The sequence below is a fragment of the Tursiops truncatus genome, chromosome 10 (assembly GCF_011762595.2).
Source record: "Tursiops truncatus isolate mTurTru1 chromosome 10, mTurTru1.mat.Y, whole genome shotgun sequence".
Lineage (NCBI taxonomy): Eukaryota > Metazoa > Chordata > Mammalia > Artiodactyla > Delphinidae > Tursiops > Tursiops truncatus.
Genome location: NC_047043.1, coordinates 7732322 through 7758446, shown reverse-complemented (window position 1 = coordinate 7758446; position 26125 = coordinate 7732322). Strand labels below are relative to the sequence as shown.

Below are 26125 nucleotides of genomic sequence, written 5' to 3'. Positions count from 1 at the left end.
AGAGGAAAGAGAAACCAGCCACTTAAGGCTCTACACATGTGATGTTGCTAAGAAAAGCAACAGCTGAGGGGTAACCTCTGTGGGCCACATACCCAGTTTCTAGCAAAAAATTATCCCTGTACCTTCAAAACCAAAGGTTCTTCTTCTCTCTCTTTTCTTTTTTCTTTGATCACACACAGAAGTTTTAAAATTGTAACACTAAAAGTTCAACAATCCACATCAAAGAAGTTCATCTGGGCTTCCCTGGTGGCGCAGTGGTTGAGAGTCCGCCTGCCGATGCAGGGGACACGGGTTTGTGCCCCGGTCCGGGAAGATCCCACATGCCGCGGAGCGGCTGGGCCCGTGAGCCATGGCTGCTGAGCCTGCGCGTCCGGAGCCTGTGCTCCGCAATGGGAGAGGCCACAACAGTGAGAGGCCTGCGTACCGCAAAAAAAAAAAAGTTCATCTGTTCCCCCTCTCTTTGAACATTTAATGAGTTTCTTCAACGGACCGGGTACAATTTGTGTACTGTCTAATCCTTCCCACAGTCTGACAAGGAGATTTTTTTTAAAAATATTTATTTATTTATTTGGTTGCACTGAGTCTTAGTTTCAGCAGGCGGGCTCCTTAGTTGTGGCATCCAAACTCTTAGTTGCGGCATGCATATGGGATCTAGTTCCCTGACCAAGGATCGAACCTGGGCCCCTTGCGATGGGAGCAGAGAGTCTTATCCACTGTGCCACCAGGGAAGTCCCCTGACAAGGAGATATTTTGATGAGAATCAGACTCAGAGAAATTAAGCATCTTGCCCAAAGTTATGCAGACTGCAGGTGGCAGAGCCAGGACTGCTTTTAAATCCCACCAGCAAATTGGGAGCCACCGTCTGATGCTGCAGAGTAAACAGATCTTTATTTAGATCATTTGTCAAAAACACTCTACAGTTGCTTAAACCTGAAATGCATTCAACTGGTGACCACTGATTTTAGTTCAGTTGAGCCTAATTCCTATTTTTTTTTTTGTCTTCAATCTCCTTTTAGCTTCCTTAGTATGAAATTAAGATAGGTCACCATAGGAAGAAATGTTATTTCTGAATATGAAGTATTAATAATATTTTCATTAAATTAATGAAATTTTAATATTAATTTGATATTTTAAAAGTCTTTATTGAGATAGAATTGACACACGGCACTGTATAAGTGTAAGGCATATGGCATAATAATTCGACTTATATACGTCACGAAATGATGACCACATAAGTTTAGTGAATATCCATCACATAGACACAAAAGAAAAAGAAAAAATACTTTTTCCTTGTGATGAGAACGCTTAGGATTTACTTGAAGAACTTTCATAGAGAACATACAGCAGTGTTCATTATATTAATTATGACGTACGTTACATCCCATATTTATCTTATAAATGGAAGTTTGTATCTTTTGACTGCCTTCATCCAATTTCCACCCCCATGTAACCACAGATCTGATCTCTTTTACTATGAGTTTGTTTGTTTTTGAAGTATAATTGACCTACGTTAGCTCCTGTTACACAGCACAGTAATTTGCTATTTCTACACATTTCAAAATAATCTCCACGATAAGTCTGGTTACCATCTGTCACCACCCAAAGATATTACAGTGTTATTGACTCTGTTCCCCATGCTGTACGTTTCATACCCGTGACTCATTTATCTTGCAACTGGAAGTTTGTAACTCTTAATCTCCCTCACATATTTCTCTCCATCCCCAAACCTCCTCCCCTCTGGCAACCACCTGTTTGTTCTCTGTATCTACAACTCTGTTTTGTTGTCTTTTCATTTGTTTTGTTTTTTAGATTCCACATATAAGTGAAATCATATGGTATTTTTCTTTCTTTATTTGACTTATTTCACTTAGCATAATACTCTCTAGGTCTACCCATGTTGTCACAAATGGCAAGATTTCATTCTTCTTTATGGCTGAGTAATATTCCTGTGTGTGTGTGTGTGTGTGTGCGCGCGCGCACACGTGTGTGTGCATGCGCACGTGTGTGTATACCACATCTTCTTTATCCATTCATCTGTTGATGGGCACTTAGGTTGTTTCCATATCTTGGCTATACTAAATAATGCAGAAATGAACTTAGGGGTATATACTGATACATGTTTTTGAATTAGCATTTTTGTTTTCTTTGGATAAATACCCAGCAGTGGGATTGCTGGATCGTATGGTAGTTCTATTTTTAATTGTTTTGAGGAGAGATGGTATTTCCTTGAAAAAGAACTCACAGATATCCCAACTCACTGATTTCCTTTCCTATGCAGTTGACAAAAGTCAGTATTTCCAGCAGATACCAAAACAGAGATTGTTCAAGCTAATAGTAAAACTTATCCCCCAAATTTCCTTCCCCTGCAAGTCTGCCCATACACGCAGTGATGTGTTTGAGAAACATAAATTCCCTCTGGACATAGCAAGATCCCAGCCAAATCCTTGGGGCCACGACTACGAGTTCCCAGAAGCAGCTTTATTTAGATCTGTTCTTCCTCCCTCCTCTCAAGGTTCCAGCATTCGGCACCTCAGCACTGCATCTGTACGTATAAAGGGACTAAAGCAAGTAGCCAGCCTCCAATAATGACAGAGAGTCCGGCCAGTATGGACTCTATAGCAGAGACTCAACAAGCCTCCCCTTTCAAGGGCACATGGGTACATACAAGACAAAGAATTCCAGAAGGGCTGGTCCATAGTCTGGTTCCTGGGGGGGGGGGGGGGGGGGGGGAATAAGAAGCAAGTAGAATCTGTCTTCCAAGCCCACGATCTCCAATTTTCTTCTTTTCTCTATTCCTTCCCCATCAGATATCTTGGCATTCCTTTTTTCTCCCTTCTCCAACAAAACCTGCTCTCAGATTTTTTTTTCTGAGATTTTTTCAGAATGAGAAAGGAGGAAAGGCTCTTTTCTCATTCATTCATTAATATGAATTTGAAATAAGCTCCCACTGAATCATATCAGAAATATTCCTTTGTAGCAAGTGGGGCAGAAACCACTGGTCAGTTTTGAAATCTTTAAATCCACGGACCACATGATGAACGAAGCATGCCCACTGAAAGCCCCTGTCACAGGCAGAGCCATGCAGCACATGACGTATAACTCATAAGGGAAGTAGGAGGCAGTGAACTTGAATGCCTGGCTGGTAAAAGGATCTTTTCTCCAGTTGGAAGTCAGCCACAGCTGAGTCAGATGAGAAACTAAAATGTGGCCATCTTGTTGTAGACGGATTAACAAATGGAACTGGGGAGGAGAGAGGTGGGGGGAAAGTGGGGGAAAGATGGAGGGAGGAGAAGTGGGGAAGGCAGGAACCCTCATTTCACAACAGCTGGTGAAGTCTGGTGGGCAGTATCTTTCAAGGCCCCTGTGAATTCTCTTTGTATAACACTTCTGTCCTCATGGTCCGCTTGAGTGGACCACCCAGGAATTCTCATCTTCCAAGAGGCTTCCAGAGGACCTGTCATGGCCAAAGAGCCTTACTATGTATGAGGAGACCACGTTTTGTTTTGCGTTTTGACACTGCCACCCTGGCGACACCTGACCCGAATGGTCTGGGGCCTCGATGGAGGGCAGCGCGTCTACACAGAGGTCAGCCACAGCCCAGGAAGTGGCCTGGAATGAGAAAAGGGATGCTCGTTGTACAGTGACAACTCGACCCACAGCAAGCCTCTCTGGGAATAAATATCTGCAGGAGACAGAGGAATTACCATCAACGGGAACAGCCCAGAATCTGGCTGGAGACACAAGGGGAAGGCATTGAAAGTACAAGCCGCGGGGCCCACAAGCAAGTGAAAACTCTGAAGCAGAGGTAAGACTTTCATATAAGTAAAAAGAAGCAGAATGAAGATGCTGACACACGAGCACGGCCGACTTCTCCGCGTGGCTCTCGGACGGCACCACTGCTGGCTGACCGTTCTCCCCAGAGCAGGGAGGACACCTGGCTGCCTGCTCTGTCCACTACAGTAGCCATGGGCACAACTGATATTTGGGGTATATTGGGTTAAATAAAATACATGATTTAAATTCATGTGACCCGTTAATTTTTGTTTCTTTAATGTAGCCACAAAAGACCTGAAATTACACATGTGGCTCACACTGTATTTCTATCAGGTGGTATTCTAGTTCCCCATGAGGCCGTTTCAACCGCGAGATCTTTTTTCTTCTGTCCTATTACTCCTTAGAGAAACCTAATAAGCCCCAATCACTGCAATCAACTAGAACAATCTTAAAATGTCCAGAACAAACAACGAACATACGCATGCATCAGCAAAGAGTGACCCTCAAAACAGAAATGACCCAGATTTTCACATAGCAGGAGGAACAGTTAAACAAGACAGCCACCTAAGTTTCTGATTCCCTTACCTCCTCATGACTAAGCCCTACACTCAGGCCTACCTCAGGTCCTGCAAGAGTTGGCTGGACCAGTGAAGGGCCACAGGCCTCTAACGAGGATCCCATACCCATAACGCAGAAACAATTTTAAGGGCTCACTCTTTTAAGTTTTTGAAATGCGTGGAGCAGTCCATTTGTTTTCCATTGTTTTGCTGATCTGTAATTGCTGGTATTTACCAGAGGTGTAAAAATCTAGTTGCAATAGAGAAATCATGTTGAGAACTCAACACTTCTGTTCAATACATTGATTAGAATCATTAGTTAGTATCACGAACTTCAGAGCGGAAGAGACTCACAGGCCATCTTGTCCGACACTTGATAATTGAGTTCCTTGACAGGGTTTCTTCAGCCTCTGCTTCCGAATATCCCTTGGGTTTGTTCACCACTGAGGAAGCTACCCATTCTAATCCCAGATCCGTGGGTTCTTTTATCTCCCACCACTGACCCTGGATTCTTCTTCCAAAACTACACCATTGGTTCAATTTCTGTCTCCTGGGCAAACGTTTTAATTATGTGAAGGCAGTGATCCCTTTTCAAGTCTTTTGCAGATTGAATATCCTTTTTGTTTGTCTTGGTCCCTTCTTTGAAAAATGGGGTCTGGCCTTTTAACCTTCTTGGCTACTCTCTTTGGAATCTGCTTTGTGAATGTCTCCCCTTACAGGTTGGTGCCCAGACCTGAATGGTCAATACATATTTGGTCCAAGCAACACAAAAGTGAGAAGAGGGCCTTTTTACCTCCCTTATTCTGGGTACTACAATCCCATATAAACAGCTTAATGGTCATGACTCCCCACTTCAATTTCTTGAGCCCTGATTTCTTTTTTGACCGTGATCTCTGCCAAAAGAAGTCCTTTTATTTTTTTTAATTAAAAAAGTAATAAAAAATAAAAATTTTTGTTGAAGCATAGTTGATTTACAATGTTGTGTTAGTTTCAAGTGTACAGCAAAGTGATTCATATATATATACACATATATATATATCTTTTTTCAGATTCTTTTCCATTATAGGTTATCACAAGATATTGAGTATAGTTCCCTGTGCTATACGGTAGGTCCTTGTCCTGATTTCTTTTTTAACAATTGTTTATTTATTTATTTTAAATTTATTTATTTTTGGCTGCGTTGGGTCTTCGTTGCTGCGCGCGGGCTTTCTCTAGTTGCAGCGAGCGGGGTCTACTCTTCCTTGCGGCGCGCGGACTTCTCATTGTGGTGGCGTGGGCTTCAGTAGTTGTGACTCGAGGGCTCTAGGGCGCAGGCTTAGTAGTTGTGGTGGGTACACAGGTATAGTTGCTCCGCAGCATGTGGGATCCTCCCAGACCAGGGCTCGAACTCGTGTCCCCTACATTGGCAGGCGGATTCTTAACCACTGAACCACCAGGGGAGTCCTGTCCTGATTTCTTTCATCACTAGGACATTACCCCTTCCCGCTTTGGGAAAACCACAGATTTAAAAAGCATTCTATCATAGCTGCCTTCTAAGTAGCTGTATTTCCTTTGCTTTTATGCCTACACCAGTCCTCTATTACTAGGATTTTAGAATATTATTCTTTTTTTGCTATTATAAGTGACACTATGATGAAAATACTTTTAAATTAATCTTTTCCTTATCTCTGTTTATTTTTTAAGAATAAATCCCTAGGAGTAAAATTAAGTAAAAGGATATGAACATTTTCAAAGCCGTTTGGTATATAGGTGCCTAATTGTCCTTCAGAAAGACTGTGCAGGTTTATACTTTTTCTAGTGGTCTGTATTGGAACACTCATTGCCCATCCTGGAGTTAGGTTTTTTTTTTTAACACCAATTTGAGAAGTAAAGAATTGTAATCATTTATTTTAATTTGTATTGGTGGTAAGCATTGGTATATGATTGTTTAGCATATGTATTTCTACATGTCATGGTTAATCTGATGTGTTCCTTTTTCCTATTTGTGAGATGTATTTATGTGTTAAAGATATTAACCTGGCTGTATGTTGTTTCTTTTGCAACTACTTTTTCCCCAGTGGATTTTTCTGTTTTCACAATTTTGCCAAGTATTACCAAGGAAAAAAAATTAAAAAAAAAAAGCATTCTAAGTCTAGGAAGCTTTGTATACAAACATCAAAAACAAGCATCCACGATGGTTCACAGCCCTGGCTGTTCCTGAGAATTTCCCGGAGGCTGAACAAATACTGAAGTCCACATCTACCCAGGAAATCAGGAAATGCATTTTTAAAAGCTCCAGGCGACTGTAATATGTATCCAGGGTTGAACCACTAATCTCAAGAAACCATGACCTTGATGCTCATGTTGATTCAAGTTAGTGTTCCTTTGAAAACTGAATCTGAAATGTGAATTGAAATGTGAATCTGAATTTTTATTTCAAATTGAACTAGCAGAACTGAATTAGTTCACTGTAAACAACTGGAGATTATTCAAGTCATTTGGAACTTGGACCAAGGAAATGTGGAGTTAGTTTAGGAACAACTGAGACCGAATTGAAAATCACCTTAAAAGAACATCAGGCTTAGGCAACCTGGTTTATAATTGGCATGTTTGCTTACTAGCAGGGTAATTTGAGCACATCATATAACCACACTGGTTTCATTGTCTATAAAATAAAGGCGCTGGTCTAGGAAGCTTTAAGACGCTCTAAATTTTGGACTCAGTTCCAGGAAAGAACGTGCAAATGAAAATTGTTAAAGTTGTATCTTGCTCTCATTTTGAAATGATCTGAATTTAGCTATTGGAGCTTCAATAGGGGCAAAGGTATTATTTACGTGTTCAAATTGCTGCTCAAATTTATCATATTTATGCCTGATTTTAAATACCATCACATTTAAAGGAGAATTGTGTTTAATCTTTCATTCACCAGTCAGTGTTCCTCAGTTCCTTGCCATGTCTCAAGACTACAGCACATATTCGAAGTGGGTCTATGGGCTCAGAAAGGTAGCTTGGTATGTCAGCAAAATCAAGTCAAACAGTCAGTCTCTACCTCTGCCCTAATCACTATGCCTCAGTTTCTTCATCTGTAAAATGGAGATGAGTTATATCACCCACTCTGTGAGCAGAGCTGCTGTACAGATTTTTTTAATGAATAGTTGAAACTGTAAAGATCTTTAAAAATGTTAATTTTTTTTTTTACTATTTTTCAGTGGTTCGTTCCGTATTGGCCACGCAATGTTTATTCATAAAAACAAAAGTTAAGAGACATACATACCAGGAATCCTATTGAGTGTGACCCAGAAATGTTCATCAGGACTGTAGGTGTCCTTGGACCAGGACAGTAAGTCAAGTGCCCGCTGGTCTTGGAGGACAAAATTAGCGAATTCCCTCGTGAGGGCCACGTAGGCAGTGCCAAAGTAAATAGTCATGTTGTGAGGAGGTGGAGTTTTCAATTTCGCGGTTTTAATCATGTAGGAATTTCTTTTGCTCAATAGTTCCTGGTGGACATATTTAGTCCGTCCAATAGCATGATCGGGAGGCAGCACCCCTGGGGTGATGTTTTTCCCTTTAAATCCTTTCAGATACTGAACTATCTCCCTGTTGGTTTTCAGGGGGAAATCTTGCCCACAGGTGTTGATGGCATATTTCCACGGAACCTCAGAGCCTGCAAGATCTTTGATGCAGTTCAGGTCAGCCTGGAGCCTGGAAATCCCACCGTAGACCACGGGCTCCATCTTGGAAGCCAGAAAAGCATTTGGGAAGCAGCTCAGTAATTGCTTCACTGCATCTTTAAATGGATCTGTTGCCTTTTCATCCACATGAACACAGTAGACATTTTGGGGCATGTAAATTGCCCTGAAGAGTCTCTCAAAAGTGCCAAAATCTTTGTGGACGGTCATCATGTAAGCCAAAGGGAAGCCAGCCTCTTCTTCAGAGAGTGCTTCTGTTATGTACTGACTTTGAGCTATGTACTCATAACAGGTAGATTCACTGAGGGCAGTTTTCAATGCATTCTCTGTTGGGTAAAAAACCTTCCCCTTAAAAATCTGACGACAGGCTTCTGCTAATAGCGAAGCATTGGACAGAGATGCTCCCAGGAAATTTTTATTCTCCCATAACTCATGATTGTAAACAAACACAAAAATCAGACCAGTGACCAGAGACACAAAAAAAAGACACTGCTTCCAAGAGCCCATCATTCAAAACCAGGAAATGAGTAAAATGTCTCTTGGGATCTGATCAGAGAGTAGGTAGATTTAACTTACATTTTCTCCAGAATCCATAACCATCCTTTTGGTAGGCGCAGTTCTGATCGGCTGTTCCGTAACCTTCCAGTTGAGCATGCTTGTCCTTTCTTTCTGTCTTCCTTTTCTCCTCGTTTGCCACTGCATTGCATTTCCACCTTTCTGCCTCACGTTTCTGAAGTAACTCTTTGGGATTTGCTTTGCTCAGTCCCCACACCCCCTTCCTGCAACCTGTTTCTACATAAAAACAAGTTGCCTCAGGGAGGTTTTGACTCCAATGTGTCCACGTTTCCCTACAGGAAAATCACCAAGGGGTGAACTGACTATTCTGAAAGCCATTGCTCTAGGACTTTAACCCCAGCCTCTTCTCCTGGCCAAAAGGTTGGCAACTCTGTCAGCTCCAACTTCCTGTTAATCATTGTGTTCAACTGACTGAGCTTGTTTGCTTAAACAGCACTGCCAAGTTAAAAGCCTGGGTTCTAAGCATGTGAACACTGCCTGGGGAGATATTCTGTCAATAAATATTTAGCGCTTAAAAATTAATCACTTAACCTTGCCTTTTTCCACACACGCCCCCCTCTCCATATTGGCTGGCTATGCTATTAAAGCACCGCATATGACTAACTGTTGAGCCATTCTTTCCAGCACTTAATTTTCTCTGCTAGGAGGTAAGGTCCTTAAAAAGGCACATTAGCAAGTGAACCTCCCCACCTAACTGGTCACAGTATGATGAATAAAGGCTAATGAAAAAAAAAAACCCAACCCCCCAAAAAACTGACAGCCCATTGTAACCCCCAAATTGCTAGAGCTGAAGTTAGTGAATGTCAAGTTTATTTCACCCAAGCCCAGGGAGGATGCAGGGAGAGGCAGGAGAGAAGAATCATCTCAGTTTGGGATGTTTTAGAACTTAAGGAGACAGGCTCTCAGATTCATATATATAAACCATTCCAAACTATTAGATTCATATATATAAACCATTCCATTTCCCTACCTGTAAAACATGAGAATAATTTTATCACCTTCATAGGTCAGTCGTGAGAATACAATGAGAAAGCGCATCAAGGGTTCATGGCCTGCCCAGCAATGAATGAGGCGGAGATAGAAGATAGCTGGGCCCCAGGCTGAGATGCTGGTGCTTCAAGGTAAAATAAAGGCAGGAGCAGAGGGGCTTCCCTGGTGGCACAGTGGTTGAGAATCCGCCTGCCAATGCAGGGGACACGGGTTCGAGCCCTGATCCAGGAAGATCCCACCTGCTGCAGAGCAACTAAACCCGTGCGCCACAACTACTGAGCCTGTGCTCTAGAGCCTGTGAGACACAACTCCTGAGCCCGCGTGCCACAACTACTGAAGCCCGCGTGCCTAGAGCCCGTGCTCCACAACAAGAGAAGCCACCGCAGTGAGAAGCCCATACACCACAATGAAGAAGAGTAGCCTCTGCTCGCCACAACTAGAGAAAGCCCGCATGCAGCAACAAAGACCCAATACAGACAAAAAAAAAAAAAAAAAAAAAGGCAGTAGCAGAGAGGAGCTGAGCTCTGCTTGAGTAAAAAGATAAGACAACCACATTCTTCACTCTTGAGGTCAAGGAGACCTCCGTGACTACACATGTGCAGAAAGTTTCCTTAGCGTCAAAAAAGGAAGGGGGTGGGAATTCCCTGGCAGTCCAGTGGTTAGGGCTCCACGCTTCCACTGCAGGGGGGCACGGGTTCGATCCCTGGTTGGGGAACTAAGATCCCACATGCTGTGTGATGCAGCCAAAAAAACAAAAAACAAAAAGGGAGGGGGCGCTAGCCCGTAATATGTCCTGCCAGCCTCCCAGAGACCCTCGCACTAGAACATATCTTGGCTAAAAGATGTGCAGGCACGTTGGGAGGGCCCTGAGTCAGACCCAGTTTGGGCACGAAGCAAGACAAAGCAAGATGATTGGCCAGAAGGAACCCATAAAACTTCCCCCATATAAGTAATTCCTGCTACTCCCAAAGCGTGACTCTCCCTCTGAGCCTGCCTGCATGTCTTTCTGCACGTACTTTTCTTCTAATAAACGCTTTTGTCTCTGTGCTGAATTCTTTCTTCAGAGAAGACAAGGACTGAGGTCCTGTTTCAAGCCTGCTGACCCTGGTGATCTAGTGGTTAGGTTTCCGCACTCTCTTCAAGCCACCTCACCCTGTGGCCCGTGAGATCAGGGCTGGGAGAGAAGAATAAACAAAAGCCCCTCCCCCCAACACTCACATCAAGGAGATGACACAGTTACCATGTCTCCTTTGAAATCTTCTTAGTCTTCCCTACTCCTCCCTCTGTGAGCCCATGCCAAGTAGTATACACCTAGGATAACTCTGATCAGTTTTGTTTTATTTGGTAGTCAGCTGCACAGGGGTGAAAGCACACTGTGCGCACACGTGGAGGGGCTATCAGCGCTGGGCTCCCAGGTGGCTCATCTGTTTCTGGCTCCCATCACTGTCTGCACATACTAGGCAATCAGACACTTATCGATCAAGTGCTCTATTTTGCATTCCCTGTTTCCCTGATCACCTTAGTGTGAGATTCCTACATTTGTGATTTATATTTTGTCATCTGTGATCTCTATTTGTATCTGTGGATGTGGGGACGTTCAAAGTACCTAGTTTTTCCAAAACATCTTAATTACAAAGACAACATAACATTACAGATAGTTTGTGAACACAGTGTTTTCATGTCCTGTGCTCCCATTTCCCTCTTGTCCATAGATACACACATTCTGATTTTACCAAGAACATGGGAGATGCAAGTTCGCATCCTGCGTTTTGCACTTCCTGTCAGAGCATAACATTTTCTTTTTTTCTTTCTTTTTTTTTTTTTTTTTTGCTGTACGCGGGCCTCTCACTGTTGTGGCCTCTCCCATTGCGGAGCACAGGCTCCGGACGTGCAGGCTCAGCGGCCATGGCTCACGGGCCCAGCCGCTCCGCGGCATGTGGGATCTTCCCGGACCGGGGCACGAACCCGCGTCCCCTGCATCGGCAGGCGGACCCCCAACCACTGTGCCACCAGGGAAGCCCGAGCATAACATTTTCCATCGTGCTACTCAGTTTTCACTGGACATCATCTTCACACCATTACCTTAGAACCCAAGACTGGAGTTATTATTTGTTGTTGTTTTGTTCCCACCCCAGCTGAAAACTAATGCATTAACAAGAAGGTTGCCAACTCTGTTTCATAATCTTCAGGAGCATAGGAAATGATGATAAGAAAGGACTTAGGGAAGTTTTCCAGAACCAAGGGGTCAGACTTTACTTGTTTTAGGAATCAGATTCTACATACAATATGATTCAAGTGAATACAGACTGGTCTGTAGGACCCAAAATGAATTCAAACAACTCAAATATCTATTTACTTAACTATCTTTCATGTGTCTACCTAGAATTCTTTGGAACAAATCATTTCTTCAATACAGTAGTCATACGAGAGCAATCTTTTCAAAAATGATGACTAAAATTTTGTTAATTTTTGTTTTATTTGTAATATCTCTCTAGGCAGCCACTGCCCACATCAAATGAAATCGACTATAGGGATGAATAAATGGAGGCCTCGGGACTTCCCTGGTGGTGCAGTGTTTAAGACTCCACACTCCCAATGCAAGGGGCTCCGGGTTCAATCCCCGGTCACGGAACCAGATCCCATATGCATGCCACAACTAAGAGTTCGCATGCTGCAACTAAGGAGCCCGCCTGCTGCAACTAAGACCTGGTGCAAACAAATAAATAAATACTTAAAAAAATAAATTATAAAATAAATAAATGGTGGCATCAATGCCTAATTATGCTTTCTAAACTAGTTGAATAATTTTTACAACTTTTTCTCCTAATGTATTCAGATGATTACATCAACTCTTCCTTTGTTGATTTCGGCTATCTCCTCATTCTTGACACAATTCCATCCCTCCAGAGATTTCACGCATAAAAGCATCTCTAATAATTTGCCTGTTCTGCTCTGAATTTACAGCTCCCTGAGTTTAAAGTTACAGGGTAAAGAACGTTTGCAAGTTGGCACTTTGCTGCAGTGGAGTCCTTAATTGCATCTCACCTGAAATGCTTCAAGGGTCTTTTGATTTGGGCAATACTAGCCATTTTTTACAGGAATCAATCTTTTTTTGTGCATCACCCCGGTGCTATCTGATGTCTACTCTCCCGGTGGTCATGTGGGAAACGCTGGTTCTCCGGACCCTCCTGACTTTCCTGAGGACCTTTTGCAATATACCACTCATCATTCTTCTAAATTCTGGGTACAACGCTCTTGCCATTTGTGCAAGATAGTAGAAGGGGATGGTAATGAGCGACCAAAAAAAAAAAAAAAGACATTCTCCTTTATCCCAGCCTGAACATTACATCAAAATTAATACCCCAAATTCTAAGTTGGAGGCAGTGATTGGGTAGGATAGAATTCTGAAGAAGTTGGCAACCAACACAGACTTGTGGCTTGGCCGCTCTGTAAGTGGTGAGGTGTTCACTGATGTCCCAGAATTCAACCTACACTTGCTTATTTCTATGTAACGTACACTCTTATAAATTCTCACTCCAGGACATAAACTAATTTTTATTCCATTAAGAAAATTGCGCTTAGAGTTTAATCTCAACAACTGACTGTAGAAAGGGAGCAGAAGAAAAGGGCTCCATTTCTACAGATGTGGATGCACTGTGCCTCATGCTTGTCTTATTCCTGGGGCCACGTGGTACCCAAACCACTTTTCAAGTATTCGTTTCATCATGACATCACCTCTGTGCCCAAGTAAGAAACCAGGGAAACCAAATGGAAACTTTCTCAGCGTCCACAGAGGTCACAGAGAAAGAGCAGCTTGGGTTAAACTGGTTTTAAGCGCACGTGACATTTTGTCTTTTTGGACTGCTGCAGCTCTTTCTCTCTGCCCAGGCTCTCTCCTCCCTCCATCTTCTTTCTCTGTTTGTTTATGTATTTACTATGTTAAATTCTGTACACTGTTTTCTCATCATCACTGCTTTTGTTTGTTTGTTTGTTTTTGTTTTTAGCCACAGGAAATAGCTGGAAGCAACAGGACTTAAAATAGCCCAGGAGGGTGGTGAGAGAGAGCCTGGATTGTGTGTCAGAAGGTCTCCAGTTGGGCCAAAGCCACTCTTGACAGCCGGGAGCCCTTGAACCAGTGATTTGATCTCACACCTCACAGCTTCCTCTGGGGTGAATTTGAGAAAACAACCCCTGTTCTTCCTCGGGGTCCCCAGTGGTGGCTTCCTGCCGACCACGTCACCTATACCTCTGAGCCTGAGTTTTTTCCAACAACGACCTCCTGGTGCAGCTGGAGGATTCCAGAAGTAACACACAGAAAGCACCCAGCTGGGGGCTGGCCAGAGACATCAGAGCTAATTTCATACCTTGAGGGAAAGCCACAGGGAAGAAAAGAGTGAAGAGAGGAAATGAGGAGGGTAGCAATTATTTAACATAAAATCACCGCAAATAGACTGGTAGGAAGGTGCAAGAAAAAACAGTCAATTAGATATCATTGGGGCACACAAAGCTGAGGCAAAGAGCTGACAGATGAAGAGCACCTCAGCGTTAAGTACAGTCTGTGCCCCCAAAGCCCCTTCCAGCTGCACTTGCCCTTGAAAGGGTACCTGACAACCCTCGGCTTTCAAAGCCAAAGGCTAACAGGAGGCAGCTGAGCCCAAGAACCTCAGAGGTTTTCACAGTCTAACATGTCTCTGCTCAGAAAGGCCTCAGGTTTGAGTTTTGGCTGGATTTGAGAGGTTGGGTGTCACAAGGAGAAGGTAAAACAAGGATCCAATCCCAGAGCCAACTGGGCTCTTCACCTGTCTAGACTTCTGCTCTTTCCTTCCTCCACTCTGCTCCCCACAGAGTCCTTGATTTGAGTTTGAAGTTACAGGAACTCACGGTCACTGCTACAGCGAGTGTTCCCAGCCTGGGGAGACCTTGAGCTTCTGATCACTGAGAATTACGTGCTGCAAGACACTAGCCCCCTCCTTCCGATTGCAATATGCTGTTCAATCAGAACAGAGTGCAAAGAAACGGATCCCCTGCTCTTTTGGGTCCCCGGGTGCTGGATCGCAGTATCCCCATTTCTTCTCAAAGCTCACAGTCTACGAGGAACCTGATGCCTACTCTCTATTTGGCCAGCTGGATGGGGAAAGACCTTCTTTACAACAGATGACCATCAACAGCCCAGACTGAAAAAGTATGGAAGACAGAAAAATAGCTTTGTGTTTGGCAAAACCTGAATTTACTTAGTAGATCAGTCTTTGTTTTTTTGTTTTTTGTTTTTTGTTTTGCGGTACGCAGGCCTCTCACTGTTGTGGCCTCTCCCGCTGCGGAGCACAGGCCCCGGACGCACAGGCTCAGCGGCCATGGCTCACGGGCCCAGCTGCTCCACGGCATGTGGGATCCTCCCAGACCGGGGCACAAACCCGTGTCCCCTGCATCGGCAGGCGGACTCCCAACCACTGTGCCACCAGGGAAGCCCATGTAGATCAGTCTTTAATTCTGGAAGATGGATTTTCATAGAAACTACTTGCAGAATGACCTCATCACTTCTCAAAATTTTTCTTTTTTTTTTGGCCATGGCTCGAGGCACGTGGGATCTTAGTTCCCCGACCAGGGATCCAACCTGCGCCCCCTGCAGTGGAAGCACAGAGTCTTAACCACTGGACCACCAGGGAAGCCCCCCTCATCACTTTTCTAACTGGTCCAGGGCTTCATTATCAGTTTTGCATATTATCGAATGAAGTTCATTCCTCACAGGAATGTTGTGTGGAGTGACTAATCAAATAAAGCACATTTTAAATGCCAGAGGGTGCCAAGTACTTTATTAAATTCTGGAAACATTTTCCCTTTGACTGAAGGGAACTGAGGAAAATAGTGCAAACCATTAATTAGAAACATTGTCCTTTAATAAGAAATTAAAAGTTGTAACTAAGATATACATGGATACTAATGACTTAACAAGACATGAAAATTCATGATCACCGGTAAGTATATCACATAATGAAACAACATACTAATAAGTGCTCTGCTTTGAAAAACCTTTAGAAACAGAAATCTCATGTACCCCAATCAAATGATTCATTCATTCACAAACATTTTTTGTGTATTTAGTTTATGCAGGCACTGTGCTAGATTCTGGAAATATAAAACATAAGTGTAGGGCTTCCCTGGTGGCGCAGTGGTTGAGAGTCCGCCTGCCAATGCAGGGGACGCGGGTTTGTGCCCCGGTCTGGGAGGATCCCACGTGCCGCGGAGCGGCTGGGCCCGTGAGCCATGGCCGCTGAGACTGCGCGTCCGGAGCCCGTGCTCCGCAACGGGAGAGGCCACAGCAGTGAGAGGCCCGCGTACAGCAAAAACAAAAAACAAAAAACAAAAAACATAAGTGTAGCCCACATGAGTACACGGCTACTAGATCTTAAAATGCTATTGGGGATTAAATAGAGGTAATATTTCTTAATCAAATTTATAAGCTTTTATACAGCAAAGGAAACCATAAACAAAACAGAAAGACAACCTACGAACTGGGAGAAAATATTTGCAAATGATGTGACCAACAAGGGCTTAATTTCCTTTTTTTTAAAAAATTAATTTATTTATTTGGCTGCACTAGATCTTTAGTTGCAGTATGCGGCATCTAGTTCCCTGACCAGGGATCGAACCCAGGTCCCCTGCACTGGGAGCGTGGAGTCTTAACCACTGGACCACCAGGGAAGTCCCAAGGGCTTAAGTTCCAAAATATACAAACAGCTCATACAACTCAGTAACAAAAAAACAAACAACCCAATCAAGAAATGGACAGAAGACCTAAATAGGCATTTCTCCAGAGAAGATATACAGATGGCCAGTAGGCACATGGAAAGATGCTCAACATTTCTAATTATTAGAGAATGCAAATCAAAACTACAATGAGGTATCACCTCTCACCAGTCAGAATGGTCATCATTAAAAAAAGTCTACAAATAATAAATGTTAGAGAGGGTGTGGAGAAAAGGGATCCCTCCTACACTGTTGGTGGGAACGTAAATCGGTACAGTCATTGTGGAAAACATTATGGAGGTTTCTTAAAAAACTAAAAATAGAGTTACCATATGATCCTACAATCCCACTCCTGGGCATATATCCAGAAAAGACAAAAACTCTGATTTGAAAAGATACATGCACCCCAGTGTTCATAGAAGCACTATTTACAATAGCCAAGACATGGAAGCAACCTAAATGTCCATCAACACATAAATGGAGGGCTTCCCTGGTGGCGCAGTGGTTGGGAATCTGCCTGCCAGTGCAGGGGACATGGGTTCGAGCCCTGATCCGGGAAGATGTCACATGCCGCGGAGCAACTAAGCCTGTGCACCACAACTACTGAGCCTGTGCTCTAGAGCCCGTGAGTCACAACTACTGAGGCCCACATGCCTAGAGCCCGAGTCCTGCAGCAACAGAAGCCACCACAATGAGAAGCCCACACACCACAACAAAGAGTAGCCCCTGCTCACCACAACTAGAGGAAGCCGCTAGCAGCAATGAAGACCTGGTGCAGCCAAAAATAAATAATAAATAAATAAATAAATTTATTTTAAAAAATGATAAATGGGTAAAGAACATGTGATTACATATATACAATGGAATACTACTCAGCCATAGAAAAGAATGAAATAATGCCACTTGCAGCAAAAAGGATGGATCTAGAGATTATCATACTAAGTGAAGTAAGTCATACAGAGAAAGACGAATATCATATGATGTCACGTATGTGGAATCTAAAATGTGATACAAGTGAGGTTATTTACAAAACAGAAATAGACTCAGAGACATAAAAACTTACGGTTACCAAGGGGAAAGGGAGGGGACAGATAAATTAGGAGTCTGAGATTAACAGATACAAACTACTACAGATAGATAAACAACAAGCTCCTACTGCATAGCACAGGGAACTATATTTAACATCTTGTAATAAACTATGGAACTATGGAAAAGAATCTGAAAAAGAATATATATAATTGAATCACTTTGCCATACACCAGAAACTAACACAATGTTGTAAATCAACTATACTTCAATTAAAAAGATGAGGTAATGTTTCCAGAAAACCATCTCCTTCCAACCTCCTCCCTCCAGTAGTTTTCCAGCAAATCAGCCCCTTCCTACCACTCTCTCCATTCCCAGGAGGATAAAGTTGCCTGGAAGCATACTAATGCGAATCCTCTCCTTCTCTTTAAGGTAGAGGCAGTTAATGGAGTTACCTCTGTTGTTTAAAAGCAGAATAAGAGGGGACTTCCCTGGTGGCGCAGTTGATAAGACTCCACGCTCCCAATGCAGGGGGCCCGGGTTCAATCCCTGGTCAGGAAACTAGATCCCACATGCATGCCGCAACTAAGAGTTCGCATGCCGCAACTAAGAGTTCGCATGCCGCAACTAAGGAGACCTGGAGCCGCAACTAAGGAGCCTGCCTGCGGCAGCTAAGACCTGAGGCAACCAAATAAATAATTAAATAAATATGAAAAAATAACATTAAAAAAAAATAAAAGCAGAATAGCAAAAGCCGGAATGTGGAAGTGCAAAGTTCTGTTTACCTTGAATCTCACCCCCAAAGGCCTGTCCTTCAGAGTCACAAAGACAGAGCCTTAGAACTGATATGTAAGAACTGTAACTTAGGTTATATGAATTCCATTGAAACAGACACACAAAACAGTCTACAGGGTGTCCATAAAACTGGAAACATAGGTGAATATATATAATGCAATTTAAGATATTTTCAAAGTGTAAAACACACACACACACTCTCACACACACACACACACACACACACACACACACAAATACTTCCAGACTTTATGTAGAATGGAAATCAAGTTCCACATACCTGGAATCCTGTTAAGTGTCACCCAGAAATGTTCATCAGGAGAGTAGGTGTCCTTCGACCACCCAAGTAAATCAATGGCCCTCTGGTCTTGGAGAACAAAATTAGCAAATTCTCTTGTAAGGGCTACATAGGCGGAGCCAAAGTAAATGGTGAGATTATGGGGAGGAGACATTTTTCTTATCCAAGTCCACAGCATGAAGGAAAACAATTGGTATTTCTGCTCCAAGTGCACATATCTGGTCCTTCTGATAATATGAGCTGGAGGCAGCACCCCTGGGGTGATGTTTTTCCCTTTAAATCCTTTTATATACTGAACGATCTCCCTGTTGGTTTTCAGGGGGAAATCTTGCCCGCACGTGTTGATGGCGTACTTCCAGGGAACCTCTGAGTCTATGAGGTCTTGCAGGCAATTCAGGTCAGCCTGGAGCCTGGAAATTCCTGCATAGACCACAGACTCCCTCTTGGAAGCCAGAAAGGCATTTGCGAAGCAGCTCAGCAGCCTTCCTACCGAATCCTTGAAAGCAGAGGTGGCTTTCTCATCCACATGAACGCAGTAGACATTTTGAGGCATGTAAATAGCCCTGAAAAGCCTCTCAAATGTATCAAAGTCTTTGTGGATGACCATGACATATGCCAAAGGGAACTCAGCTTCGTCTTTGGACAGAGGTTTCACTATGTAGTGATTCTGGGTCAAGTATTGTTGGCAAGTTATGTTTCTCAGTGGTGTCATTGGTATATTTCCATACAAGATTTTCTTTCCTGCTATGATCATGTCACAGACTTCTGCAAGCACTGAAGAGTTTGAGATTTTCCCCGCTGGAAGGTATTTTGGCAGGACTAAATTGTTGGTATAGAGGAACAAAAGAATTAGAGAAACGGCCATAAGCCCTACAACGAACTCAAACACCTTCAGCTTCATGTTTCCTGCCATCTCTTCTGTGTTTGTCACTTCATATCATTGCTGAAGTCAGTCTTCAGGTCCATCCCCCGACTGCTGGGGAATCTACTCCCACTTCTTATTTTGAGCAAGAGGAGAAATACTGCCACTCACTTAAGGGACCGTGGATCAACCACAAGCTGAAGTTCTTCTCTAACGATGAAGGGATTGAGTGGATCTGAGAACATGAGCCACTGGGGCCAACGGAGCAACAGCTGAGCAGTGTTAGGCACCTTGGTCCAGGTCAATCTCAAGTTAAGACCCTAACAAATCTGTCACGGCTGCCGACTCAAGGTGTTCCCCCGGGGGGTGGGGGTAGAACGTGTGTCCGTCTTACAGCCCTTTTACCCCGGAGAGGGACACCCTCACCATCACCGACATCATGTTTGACCACAAGGGACGGTATATTTCTTCAATTTGGGGCCACATCCCCAAAATGTTGTTGTTGTGAGGCAGGTCACCACCAGCAGTGACTGATATTAATGTTGACAGCTCCCAGAATTGCTGAAAGCAGGGTTTCTCTTTACCTAAAGATAAAAATCAAGAATTCAGAGACGTGGGATTGGAAGGAATCTTGCAGCTTTTTCAGACCAGCTCGCTCAAGTCACAAATGGAGCATCTTGAAAACGAACTGTCACTGATGTTCTATCGCCCTCTTGGCTCCATTTTCTCACTGACAACCTAGGAGGTGAGCATTGACCTTACACCCACTTTGCACAAGAGGAGATTGAAGCCCACACATGCACTGACTTGCCTGAGGGTCAATAATGAGTTCATGGTAGCATGAGGTCTCAACCCTAATAGGGTCGAGAATATTGTACCTGGAATATGCGCTCCCCCCCTTTTCTTGATGAGTTCGTCCCGTCCATCAGGCCCCCCATGTGGCACCCCTTCCCTGCCCTCCCAAGTCTGGGTTAGGAGCCCTTCCACCTGTTCTACTAGGACCTGGTGCCCCTCTCTTTGCTTGTCTGTTTGCCCCACCACTAGCCTATGGAGAGCGATTTCTGTCTACTGATCACTGGAGTTTTGGCACCTCGCTGATGTTAGGCGGTCATCATTAAATTAAGTCTAGTCATTTTTCTTCCCTCTATACCAGGGGTGGACAAAACTACAATGGGCATCATGGGTGTGGGCCAATCCACCTGCCACATGTTTCTGTACAGCCTGTGAGCTAAGAACTGTTGTACATTTTTGAATGGCTGAAAGGAAATTTGAAGAAAAAGAATATTTCATGATACATGAAATTCACATTTCAGTGTCCATAAATACAATGCCATTGGAACATAGCCATTGGTTTACAGATTGTCCATAGCTGCTTTCCCATGGCAACAGCAGAGCTGACCAGTTGTAACAGAAACCATCTGGCCACCCAAGACTAGAATATTTACTCTTTGGCTCTTGACAGAAAAGATTTCTTGATCCCTCCCCTATAACTACTGATGTCTCTGCAAACCAGTATATTTTCTACTGTGGACTTTGTACAACTTTACCACTTTTTCCTGTATTTTCTAGATTTCCTCACGAATGCTAGAATGACATCCTATTTAGTAGCAAAGCATGTGCTTTAAAGAGAGAAATCTACAAACAACAAATGCAGGAGAGGGTGTGGAGAAAAGGGAGCCCTCTTGCACTGTTGGTGGGAAAGTAAGTTGATACAGCCACTATGGAGAACAGTTTGGAGGTTCCTCAAAAAACTAAAAATAGAATTACCATATGACCCAGCAATCCCACTACTAGGCATATACCCAGAGAAAACCATAATTCAAAAAGACACCTGCACCCCAATGTTCATTGCAGCACTATTTACAATAGGTAGGTCATGGAAGCAACCTAAATGCCCATCAACAGACGAATGGATAAAGAAGATGTGGTGCATATATACAATGGAATATTAGCCATAAAATGGAATGAAATTGGGTCATTTGTAGAGACGTGGATGGATCTAGAGACTGTCATACAGAGTGAAGTACGTCAGAAAGAGAAAAACAAATATTGTATATTAATGCATATATGTGGAACCTAGAAAAATGGTACAGATAGACTGGTTTGCAGGGCAGAAATAGAGACACAGATGTAGAGAACAAACGTATGGACACCAAGGGGGGAAAGTGGCAGGGGGTGGGGATGGTGGTGGGATGAATCGGGCGATTGGGATTGACATGTATACACTGATGTGTATAAAATGGATGACTAATAAGAACCTGCTGTATAAAAAATAAAGTTAAAATTTAAAAAAATAATAAAAAATAATAAAAATGTATAATGCTCGCTTAAAAAAAGTTATTACAAAAAGAAAAAGAGAGAGAGACTTGGGTGGGTTGGGATCTTGGTTTTGCTCTCCTAGCGGTATGAGCTTGGGCAAGGGGCTTTGCTTTTCTGTTTCAGTTTTGTCATCTGTCAAATAAAGAAAATACCAGTAAGTTTGTTTGGCGGACGAATATGGGTTAATAAGTGGAATGCAATTTGCTCAGACCTTGGCACACAGAAAACTACTGACTACTAAAACTGCTAACTGCTGAGTTGCAGACGGTCATTTTTAGAGGCTCACCTGCACCTCCAGAGAACCGGAAATTCAGAGCACGCTGCTTTGCCTGACTCCACTGTTTCTCAAACTCTGGCAAAACGTGGTGCTGCCACACACTGGCCCTGTACAGCATAGCTGGACAAGGTGGAAAATCTTGTGCATGGAAGGAAGGGAGAATTTTTGTGCCAATACAGCATTTTATTCTCCCAATAGACTGGGAGCAACTCGGAGGGAAGAACACGTCTTTGAAGACACAGGAGGAGGGCTCAATGTGGCATGTGAGCGACCCCGAAGAACTTCCCAGACCTCAAGGTCCCAACCCAACCAGCCAGCCGCGGTTTCCATAAGGACATTTAAGATGTCTCTTAAGCAAGCAAATTGTTTTGGTGAGTTATTCCAGAAAAACGCCATAGCAATAACTTCTATACATCTCATTAAGTCATTGGGGGACTTCCCTAGCAGGCTAGTGGTTATGACTCCACGCTCCCAATGCCGGGGACACGGATGGTTCGATCCCTGGTCGGGAGAACCAAGATCCCGCATGCTGCGTGGCGCAGACAGAAAAGAAATTCATTGGAAACAATGACATTTAACGAAGGTTCTGAAAAAATGGGACAAGAGACAGGTTAGATTAGATGGAAGCAAAGCAAGCAAGGTCTGGAGCACGGAGTACTCTTGGGGATTCTTTGCTATGTTCCGGCAGGGACAGCTGAGCAGCCTGTAGAGCATATGAAGGCAGTAGGATGCACCATGGTTGTGTGCCATCACTTCTATTATTCATTTGCAGAATTAGATATCAGTCCTAAAAATAAAAATTTCCCCAATGTCCTAGGCACACTCAAATCAAAATCAAATCATTTAATTTTAATTCTTCTCATGTAATTTGAGTATCAAATTTTTAATTCTTTTTTTTTTTTCCAGGAAAGTTAAACGGTCACATAAGAGAACTGTCCAGTGACAGAACTGGGAAGAAGCTTAGAGGTCATCTCATCACCTGCTGTCATTTTACAGAGGAAAGCAGGATGCCATTCAGAGAAGGGAACAGCCGTGAGCACCACAGCCAGGAGGGGCAGCTGGTCAGGGCTGATCCAGGCAATGTGCCGCTTCCAAAAATGTTTCCTTCCTTTCGATAAGGATTTCAGGAAACAGCATTTTTTTTTTTTGCGGTACGCGGGCCTCTCACTGTTGTGGCCTCTCCCGTTGCGGAGCACAGGCTCCGGACGCGCAGGCTCAGCGGCCACGGCTCACGGGCCCAGCCGCTCCGCGGCATGTGGGATCTTCCCGGACCGGGGCACGAACCCGTGTCCACTGCATAGGCAGGTGGACTCTCAACCACTGCGCCACCAGGGAAGCCCGGAAACAGCATTTTACAAGTGCTTCTATACGCCTATTCAACTGAAGGACAGATTACACAAGATTATCTTAACTTCATGAGATTGGTCTTCGGTTCAGTTTCTACCCTTAGAAACCTAAGCTAAAGATAATATTTGTGCTTTTAAAAGAGGCTGATAACATATTTGCACTTTGAAGTCCAATGTGATAACACTTATTCTGGCTAGTGCTTTTTTTTTTTTTAAGTTTTGAATTTTATTTTATTTATTTTTTTATACAGTATTCGGGCTAGTCTTAGCAGGAGTAGGTAAATACATCCAAAGCCAAACAAAGACAATTTTGGAAACTTTGTGACCAAAACTGACAGGTTTATTCAAAACTCTTGTTAAGGGCATCTAATTCTAATAACATTTGTATTTATGACTGTCCTCTAAATCCTTAGTTATCTTCTGTAAGTAGATTATTTCTCATAAAAACAAGAGTTAACCCAATCCATCAGCGTATTTCCAAGCACTTACCCATTGTCCCCACTGTGAAGGCCATTGCTGATATTTTCACCCCTCTTCCCCCCCGCCAAGTCCCCTACTTCTGTCCTTCCGTATTTGACACGTTCTTGCATTTCTGTCAAATTAGCTGAATAGAAGAGTAGTTTTGAATCAGGGGCACATGCTGACCCAGGAAAATTTAACACAGAATCCCCTTCCGGTCTCTGATACCGAGATCTGAAACCTGGAAAATTCATGTTTTACCCCTAATCACTGGCGCTGAAGACTTGTTAAAGCATTTTTTTAAATTTTATTGTGGCATACAAGCATATAACATAAACGTTGCCGTCATAACCACCTTGAAGTGTGCAGCACAGTAGTGTTAACTATATGCATATTGTCAGCAGAACTCCAGAACTTTCTCATCTTGCATAACGAAAATTCTCTACCCATTGAACGACAACTCCCATATCCCCTCCCCACCCAGCCCCTGGTAACCACTACCACCAATACTTAATCAGCAAGAGCAAGGCCAGTATAACACCAGAGGTCCGAGACAACAGGAAGGAAGGACTTCTGGAGTCAGAGTCGCAGCCCAGTTGGTGAGGGGCTTAGGAATCACGTGGTTGCCAGGGACAGAAACCCACCCAGACAGAAGTTCTGTCATGTGAGGTGACTTGTCTGAGGCCGCCCCACTGATAGGAGCCTGAGTGGGGATTCAAGCCCCATCGACTGGCCCCAGAGCTGGGGTCGTTTGATGGCACGGAGGCCGCCCCCATCTCCATTCTCAGTTCAGCCGTCTTAGAGCAGAATCAAGAAGGCAGAGCATCGTCTTGTTCGACCTCAGCTGGGAACGTACAAGTCTGACGACTCAGGTGTTTTGCTGCTCTGCACAAGTGGGCCTATGACCTCAAGTATTGCTTTGGGGGTTACACATTGTAGAAAGTAGACAAATTTGCAAATATAGAATCGGTGAATAATGAGGATCAACGGTGTTTACTCAAGAGAAATCAAAGCATGTGCTCATATATAGTCCTGGGCATGGCTGTTCAGGGCATCTTTATCTGCAACAGCAAACCATAATAATAGTAAAATAATAAATAATAAAATAATACAAATGTTCATAAACAGAGGAATGGATTAAAAAATTATCATATAGGGCTTCCCTGGTGGCACAGTGGTTGAGAGTCCATCTGCCGATGCAGGGGACATGGGTTCATGCCCTGGTCCGGGAAGGTCCCACATGCAGCGGAGCGGCTAGGCCCGTGAGCCATGGCCGCTGAGCGTGCGCGTCCGGAGCCCGTGCTCCGCAATGGGAGAGGCCACAACAGTGAGAGGCCCGTGTACCAAAAAAAAAAAAAAAAAAAAATTATCATATAGCCACATAATGGAATACTTCTCAGGATAAAAGGGAATGAACTATGTATACAAGCAACAACATGGACGAACCTCAGAATAGTCAGGCTGAAAGAAGCCACACCTCCCAAAAAGAAAGTACTTACTATATGATTCCATTCATAGAAATATCTAGAAAACACAAATAAATCTATGGTAACAGAGAGCAAATCAGTAGTTTCCCGGGAACAGGAAGCAAAAAAGAGAGGAATTATAAAGAGACATAAGAAAACTTTGGGGGCCTAATGGACGTGTTCAGTATTTTGATTGTACTGATGGCTTTACAGATATATTAATGTGTCAAAAATTTTCACTTGTACATGTATGGACAGTTTATTGTATCTTAGTGATACCCCAATAATGCTGAGGACAAATCTGACAGAAAAAAAGTGGGATATAGTAATCCAGAGAATGGTTAAATATTAAAATAATGCATATTGTATTTTTCTCCTGATGCCCAAGCTATGAATGTATTGAATGATATGGAATATTTGCAAATGTGCCAGGCACTGTTCTATGCCCTTTACATACAATAAATCATTTAAAACTCATATCGACTATTCTTCATGAGAGGGATACTAATTTTTTTTTTACTGAAGCATAGTTGATTTACAATGTGTTAGTCTCAGGTGTGATTCAGTTATATATATATATGTGTGTATATATATATTCTTTTTCAGATTCTTTTCTACTATAGGTTATTCCAAGATACTTAATACAGTTCCCTGTGCTATGCAGTAGGCTCTTGTTGTTTATCTATTTTACATATAGTAGTGTATATCTGCTAATCCCAAATTCCTAATTTATCCCTCCCCTCCTTGCCCTTTGGTAACCGTAAGTTTGTTTTTTATGTCTGTGAGTCTATTTCTGTTTTGTAAATAAGTTCATTTGTGTCATATTTTAGATTCCACATATAAGCAATATCACATATTTGTCTTTCTCTGTCTGACTTACTTCACTTAGTATGATAATCTCTAGGTCCATCCCTGTTGCTGCAAATGGGAATATTTTATTCTTTTTTATGGCTGAGTAATATTCCATT

The 26125-nt window shown here is 43.1% G+C and overlaps 1 protein-coding gene across 14 annotated transcripts in view; it reads right to left on the bottom strand.

The window, feature by feature from the left end:
• GCNT2 (glucosaminyl (N-acetyl) transferase 2 (I blood group)) overlaps positions 1 to 26125 on the bottom strand; it is a 148112-nt gene that overhangs the window by 92828 nt on the left and 29159 nt on the right. For 12 of the 14 annotated variants that reach the window (XM_073810317.1, XM_073810315.1, XM_073810322.1 and 9 more), the window contains exon 2: positions 18411 to 19874. In XM_073810317.1, coding sequence (XP_073666418.1) covers positions 18411 to 19341 — 931 coding nt within the window. In that variant the 5' untranslated portion in view covers positions 19342 to 19874. Of the gene's footprint in view, positions 1 to 7584; positions 8570 to 18410; positions 19875 to 26125 lie in introns of those variants that run through there. The other 2 variants (XM_033863822.2, XM_019945042.3) reach the window with 1 other exon arrangement.